This window comes from Pseudoliparis swirei, chromosome 13 (assembly GCF_029220125.1).
Source record: "Pseudoliparis swirei isolate HS2019 ecotype Mariana Trench chromosome 13, NWPU_hadal_v1, whole genome shotgun sequence".
Classification (NCBI taxonomy): domain Eukaryota; kingdom Metazoa; phylum Chordata; class Actinopteri; order Perciformes; family Liparidae; genus Pseudoliparis; species Pseudoliparis swirei.
In genome coordinates, this window is record NC_079400.1 from 4419698 (window position 1) to 4427646 (window position 7949).

At 41.5% G+C, this 7949-nt stretch overlaps 2 protein-coding genes across 2 annotated transcripts in view; both read right to left on the reverse strand.

Moving 5' to 3' along the window:
• LOC130203474 (potassium voltage-gated channel subfamily H member 4-like) overlaps nt 1-1514 on the reverse strand; it is a 41309-nt gene extending 39795 nt beyond the window's left edge. Inside the window, exon 1 of the mRNA XM_056429665.1 lies at nt 1428-1514. The gene's annotated coding sequence lies outside the window, so the exon portion shown is untranslated. The remainder of the gene's footprint in view (nt 1-1427) is intronic.
• Nucleotides 1515-1886: 372 nt separating this feature from the next.
• ghdc (GH3 domain containing) lies at nt 1887-7544 on the reverse strand. The gene is made up of 11 exons (XM_056429654.1): nt 7243-7544; nt 6422-6724; nt 5555-5751; nt 5267-5461; nt 5012-5131; nt 4575-4872; nt 3607-3796; nt 3177-3248; nt 2941-3074; nt 2728-2816; nt 1887-2634 (listed from the first exon to the last, which is right to left on the reverse strand). Exons 1-11 carry the CDS (start codon nt 7307-7309, stop codon nt 2413-2415), a joined length of 1887 nt encoding a protein of 628 aa, XP_056285629.1. The 5' UTR covers nt 7310-7544; the 3' UTR covers nt 1887-2412.
• Nucleotides 7545-7949: the final 405 nt, after the last annotated feature.

The following is a 7949-nucleotide window of genomic DNA, read 5'->3' on the forward strand; positions in this document are numbered from 1 at the left end:
TCATCCATCTCTGCATGTCGCTAATAAAGAGGCTATCTATTAAACATGCTCACCATCTAGTCTAATATGACAGAGTGACGCACAGATGGCCAGGTGAAATATGATCCTAACTACATTTCCCACAGTTCTTAGCTCTGCTCGTATATTCTGATTTTATTTTGGGAGGTGCTTCAAAAAGTGATGAAATCAAACTTGGATCAGTCGTTTGTGATATTTACAAAATGACTCACCACTTTAAACTTCTATGAAAATCCGCAGCTATAATCCTGATTTGAACTGTAAGGTGATTCTGTCTGCAGTCGGCATCGTTCGCTCAACAGGCAACATCAATCAAAGGCATCCTCCATCCCTCAGCAAACCCGTTGAGAAAACCGGCCTGTCATTCTTAAATCTCGGCTGTTTACATTGAATTTAGTTGCGACTCAGCAGATGTGCTCAGAAGCTGCGTGTGCGTAAATCCTCGAGGCATGTGAGGATGACAGACACACACCATTCCGCTAAACACCGATCACAGAAAGCCGACAATCTGTCACAAATAAACAAACACATGGTCAGCATGGATGAGAAAGTATTTAGGAAATTGGAAATATTTACCATGCTGTCATTATATATTATACCCTCAAACTCATTAGTCAGGCACAATAAAAAATATTTCAAAAATGTCAAAAGATTTTCAAAAATGCTGAAATGGGACATTACTCAAAATATTAGCCCATTTTCTTGCGAAAGGAGACCTGCAGCAGTGCCATGAAACAACAAAAACAACAACAACAACAACAAGAGTTAAGAGGGTCATCTCTGATGGGGGCTCATCATTTTCATAAAATTTAAGAATGATGCCGGAGACAATATCATAAGTCTCTACTCTCTCTGATCTGCCAGTAAAATAAAAACATATTTTTAAACTCTGAAAACCTCTTATACAAGTTGTATAGCCTGTGGTTTTATGTATTCTGACTTACAATGAGAACAGTAATTGAGATAAAGCCACTAAAAGTCGGAGTTCTGACCATGAATCCACTATTTAAATTAAGACAATAAGGCCTGTTTAGGAGACAGCAGGAGGAACAGCTACTGTAGAAGTCCTACATGTATCACTGTCGCCCCCTAGCGGTGACAATAAAGTCCTGACACTGTGTGTAATGTGTGCACTGGGACAAAGTCGGACTAAATAGAGTAAATTCTGGCAGAAACGAGCAAACTAATCCCATTTTTTGCATGCTGGCATGGGAATCATTAGGAGCAATCTACACTGTATTTTAGTAACGTCTTAATAAACTTGAATTAGTAAAACAAATGAAAGGAAGACAAGGAGCTCAGTGTCTGTCTCTAGAAATCTAAAAAGGATTCGTTCTGCTGACCGTCATGCATCCGGTGAGATTGACCAGGACCAGCAGTGTGGTCACGTCTACGTCACAGGACTGTACCTGTTAGAGCCACACGGTGGAGACAGACAACAGACGGGATGACGTGTAGGACGACAAACTGTCTGCGACGCTGCTGCAGATGAGGACACATCTGGAGCTGCTCGTCCTCACTGGAAACAGAGTGAACATATGTCATATATATATGTACATATATATATCTATATACATATATAGATATATGTACATACATATATGTATATACTGTATATGTAGATATATATATATACATATATATCTTTTGACAGATCATATATATATATATGTGTATATATATGTATGTACATATATACACATATATGTATATACTGTATATGTAGATATATACATATATATCTACATATATGTATATACATACATATATATCTTTTGACAGATCATATATATATATTTATGTGTATATATATATATTACTGAAGCCAGACAAGTTCCTCATCAATATTTCACAAACCAAAACTACAGTAACATTTAAATAAAACACTTTAATGAATATATATACATAGATATGTGTGTGTGTGTGTGTATATATATACACATACATACATATATATATATATCTTTTGACAGATCATATATATATATATTACTGAAGCCAGACAAGGTCCTCATCAATATTTCATAAACCAAAACTACAGTAACATTTAAATAAAACACTTTAATGAATATATATATAGATATGTGTGTGTATATATATATATATATACACACACATCTACATACATTATTGAAGCCAGACAAGGTCCTCATCAACATTTCACAAACCAAAACTACAGTAACATTTTAATAAAACACTTCAATGAAGAAAATAAATCCATCAAATGAGAATTTCTCAAACATGAAACTATGTTGTGTTTCCGTGTTTCAGATTTCCAAAAGGCTCAATAAATCAACTCATGAGCAGTAGATTGATGAACTGGAGACATTTAATGCAGTCAGCGTTCACCAGAGAGTCCACAAGCTCAGTCTTTCTCCACAACAACGGGAGGTGTTAGGAAACGGTTTTCCCCAAAAGGAAGTCGCCGTATTCCTTCCTGCGCAGCACTCGGTGCATTTTGAAGGTGTTGGACGAGGTGTTCGAGATGGCCATCATGCGTTGACGAAGTTCACGGAAAGCACCCTCCGCCACCAGCTGCACCCTCATTGGTCCGATGCTGCCTTTGGCACGAAAGGACTTGTAGACAGCGGAGTCCCGCTGGAGGCAGTTGTCCAACTGGATGGAGAGAGAGAGGAGATGCCACTCGGAGGAAGATGGTGAAGAACAATTTCACAAAAACAAAAAAAAGGTATGCCAAGTTGGTTTTACCTTGTATCGTTGTTCCTCTGTGAGGTTTCTCACACCTTTCAGCTCTATAAAGACCTGGTAATGAGGATCTGAGCCGCCGATTGAATCTCCTACAACACCACCGGAAGGTACTATTAATTTGAGTGCAAACTGAACCTGACTAACCACTTAGAAGACTTTACACAGATGTCATATCCCCGTACTGTCTTCTGGTGTTAAAGCGAGACGTCTTACCCATGATGCCACTCTCAGCGCAGCAGTAGTCAATGAGCCGAGCTCCCGGCCACTGAGCAACCGCTTTCTTCAGAGCATTAAGGAACAACGCCTCGGACACTTTCTCCCCTCGAACGCTCAACATCTGACCCCGTCTGGCGAAAGAACATATGATGCTGTGATGTACGCTCCTAAAATCCACATGGGCGGACATGCAGCAGCACATATGAACAAATGTGCACGGGGACAAAATGTACCTGTACTGAAACTCAACAATGGGACACTGGTTGTGGAATCCAACTACTTTCACGATGTCTCCGATGCGATATCTGGAACACAGCGAACAGGGGGAATTTTTTTCAATTTCCCAATACAACTGAAGTTAGTTAAATATCTAGGATTAAATCTTAGATTGTACTTCTGAGCATCTTTCAATTTTAATGACATGTCTAATTGTCTAACGGAGTGTGAGAGCAAATTTAGGTATTTCACAGCATTATTAGACTTGGGATGTTGCTCAGTCAAATGAAACCACATCACAACAATGACGCAAAGCAACTACTGAATATAATCTCTCACTTTTTGTATCTTAGTCTTTGATAAATGCACAGTTAATAAAAAGACTATGTTTTAATTGATTTACTACATTCATAATTAGATAATGTTTGGTTGTAAATCAAATCAGACCTGAAGAGTCCTGAAGCGTTTGTGATAACGAGCTCATAGTTTTCTCCCTCCTTCACCTCCTCCATCAGCAGCGTGTGAGGCGTCTCCTCCTCCAGGCTGTTCTCCGGCAGGAACTCGCAGAACATTGAGCGAGGACACAGCACGTAGCGTCTGGTTGGCTCCCGAGGCCACAGGTTCACCCCTATCAGACCTGCAGGGGCCCACACACAATGAGAGCTTAGGCTATGAACCGTAGACCCAGGGGTGTCTGGTGGGGCACGACTACAGCGAGGGGAGTTCTTTCCCAGAAAAATAATTGTTCTGCTTCTCACAATGAGGGTGCTTTTCTGGTAGATAGGATCACCAGATGTAAAGAAAACAGAAAGCAGAAGAAAAACAATCACCAGCAGGGACAATGAGGAAAGTCCAAAGCATCCCGAATCACTCCAGCTGGTCATTCAGAAGGGCACTGATAATATGTATAGATGTGAGAAGCACACTTTCAGCTTAACATCTTGAGGAAAATAGCAGAGAAGCACATTTTCATGCAATGAAACCATATCGTCCTTGTTTTTCTCCTGATTTCTCTCCATCCTTCTTGTTATTATTCCTCTCTTTGTATCTTTTTGGACCTTTCTCCTTCTGGGAGAGTCCTAGGTAGGCCTACTATGACTATATTTCTCAAGGACAATTAAGTGTGTACGCTACAACTAACTGCCTTTCATTTTCACATGAATAAAAAAGTGATCGATGCTAACCACTTCAGCAACACACCATGAACACACCCTATATTTCCTCCAGCTTTGATCCTTAATAGAGCGCTGTGTGCCTGCATACCTGAAGTCACATCGATTTCAACCTGCAACTTTTGGAAGAGACCGACAACATAGGGAAAAGCGGTGTGGGACGTTTTGAGGTATGATGATGCATTGTGCGTTTGGCCACCAGCACATTTAAGAGCACAGCGGTTTCCGGACGCAGACTCCTACCTTCGGTAGCAGCGTAGAAAGGTGAATAGAAAGACACCCCCCGGCAGTAGTTCTCTCTCAACATTTCCCCGTAGATCTGATTGGAGCCTGAGTCTACTGCCAGCACCAGGTGGAGATGAGGCCACAGCCGCTTGGCGATCCCACGGAAACCATCCTGGAAGTGGGCCCGGAGCTGAGCGGCCCTCTCTGGGTCCGGCTTCATCAGAGCCTCGAGTCTGGATCTTACTTTGCTCTCCAGAGCCAGGGAGCTGCTCACCTTCCCAAGGTCAATGTCGTCAACAAGCTCCTGCCAGCGATCCTGCAGGACGGAGAGGAGATGGGATGGAAATTACTTTTTCAATCCTTTCTCCATCAAACATATGAGTTAAGCTTTTCTTTCGAACAGTAGGAGACTATCAAAAGGAATATATGAATATATATATAGAGCTATTCTGTACCTGTAAAGTACTGAGAGCATAGAAGACTGTGGAAGCAAAGTTGGACTCCAGTGTTCCCACACTGGGATCTTTGAGAGCAAACAGCAGATGCAAGTAGAGGGTGTCATGCTCACTGGGAACCTGAAAGGAAGGGAAATACGATCCCTTAAAAACGGTTGAAAATGGAAAAAAATGAACTGATTTCGTACAAAAATAGAAAAACAACAAAAATCATACATAGCAAGATAATTAGGGCCAACTCCTGTTGATCATCACCTCAAAGGCGGCCGCTGGGGTGGTGTAAAGGTTAAGCGTGTGGCGAGAGGAGGCTGGTGTGGAGGAGTTCGGTCCGATGGGAATACCGGCCTCAGACTGACGAAAAGTCGGCGAGTAGAAGAACTTGGTGGTGCGCTGAAGGCTGTCCGTCGCAGGAAATGCTCTTCTCATGGCATCCAAAGCCACAGTCACGCCCTGGTGGAGTAACAAATAAATATAGTTTAATTTGCCAGCATGCTACAGCTCGGCCAATACATCATCATCATCATCATCATCATCAGGCTTCACCTGCAGGAAGAACTCAGCGTTGGTGTCCTTGGTGCCGAGCAGCATGGCGCTGGCTCCCGACGTCCCAGATGTCATGGCCAGGATCAGCGGCTTCTCTGCAATGATCACCTTCTCCTCTCCTGCCGCGATGCGTCCGATGAGCTCGCGGTAGTGCTCGTATGTGGTGATGGGGTGACGCGCCCGGAAGCCAACACTGTCTGGAAAATCAAAGGCAGTTTCAAGGTTTCTGCTATATAACGGTCTTTATCAACACGTTTACAACACAGTTTTTAATGTTAACATTTACAGTTGCAGCTGACATATCTCACATGAAGTTGGGCAATTATTTTATTTAAATAGACTTTTTTTACCTTCTTTAAATGTGGCTTATATTACTACTCCTTTATAGTGAGAGCTGGCAAATAGGATAACCTGCTTTTCATGTTTAAGTAGTTTGGAGAAGTTTGAGGTCCCCAAATAATGTGTTTTATTTCACACAAAAACAAAGCATCATGCTTCTTTATACAAATTCCATAGATTTCTTTTTTAATAGATATTTCCCACAAGTATTTTAAATTCCCTAGTTTGCAATTGTGATGATGTGCTTACAATCGATTATATATGTTTGGAATTTGGTCAAATTAAATAAGTTTCAGGATTTTTTCTCACTCCGATTCATAAGAAAATAAATGGTAAATTAATAGACTTAGATCAGTGCATGGTATAACACAAATATACATATATACACACACACCACACAAAACATAACGTTACGTCATAGGACAACTGGGTGTCAGAGGAGACAGGCTGTTACTTTACAACACGTGCAGTTAGTTTTTATTAAAAACACCACGTCAAATCTGTTGATTGACACTTTCTCATTCATACCTTTAATTGAGTTGAAGTCGTACTGTTTTCCATAACACGTGTTTGCATGTTTGCGCAGGCGCATCAGCAGCGTCTGCTCCTGGACTCGTTTCACGTCGAGAGTATCGGCTTCGAGCTTCTTCCTCTGCCGCCCGCCCAGCCAGCCCACTCTCTTCCCCGCCACGTACTGGCTCAGCACGCCGCTCCACGTCCGGCTCTCGCTCTTCATCCTGGAGCTCACGTCCCTCCAGGTGAGCGCCATCGCGGCCAGCGAGCACGCGCCGACCACGCCGCCGAGGACGGAGGGCAGTGAAGGCGGCCTCACTGCGGCCGCGAGCCCGGTGTGACACAAGAAACACGAGAAGCAGATGAGCCGGGTGGGGGTGCTGTGAGACAACTTTACACCGAGTCACGTTTTAACGAGTATTTAAACACGTTTATCCGTAACTTTAAGCTTTTAATTGTAACTCTCCAGATGGTGCGTTCAGGGAACTATTTACAGTTTATTTCAATACATACCAACTATTTTAACCGTGTATTTTTTACTGCTCATTTGAACTGTTTACTTTTAGCTATGTAATTATAACGTAATATGCATTATCTAGCTTCTTGTATCTGTGCTTAAACTTCTGGATAAGTTTGCTCGGCTAGTTTTCACTCTTGCATAACTGCAACCTGTAACGTTCGTTTGCGGCTGTTACATCTGATTTATCTTGATTGTTTTATATCTATTACACACTTTCTTCTTTCCACCAGGTTAGAGATCACTGATCTAGCTCCAGCTAAAGACAGTTAGAGAACCGTCTCATCGTTTCACAGCTTCATGAAGAAGCCATACTCACCCAGGATGTACCCAATCGTGGCGAGAACAAGCGATACAACCGCAACGATAACCCAGGAGAAAGCCATCCTCAGCAAACAATGTGACCTAATGTTTCTGTATTTTTAACTGTACACGTGAATAATAATGTGTATGTCGCATTTTTTGTTCTGACGACAGAAGAGTCTGAACTTTTGCTTGTGTCGCCGTTTGTGACACTTCCGTGTTTGGGTCGCCGTCTGTGCCGCTGATTGGCTGAGTACACGGTGACGTACGTCCCGACCCGCCCCCTTATTTTTATGGAGGAAAACATGAACGGTGGCTCTAATTTAGCTGTGGATACTTTTTGTAATTCCAAAATATACAAATTAAATAAAAAAATCTAGAATACACAGTCACTCACTTCCTCAGTGATGTTCAGCTCAATTTTTATTATTTCAAGGAGCAAGTATCACATTTGTTTTCTTCTTTTGATTATAGGTAGCATGTATATACTGTATTGTGACAAAACAGAACTAGTCCCACGATAGTTTCATTTATTATACACTTTTAATACATTATTTGGGAAACGTCATCTATAAAAGTTACATTTTGTAATAAGAATCCCATATTTTGAATTAGGTTTAAGTCAACCCATGAACCCAATCCAAACATCAAGGATACACAAGTATTAACCTTAAAAAACCTACATTGTTTAAAAAGTCTTTATTAAAATGTTATTCATTACAT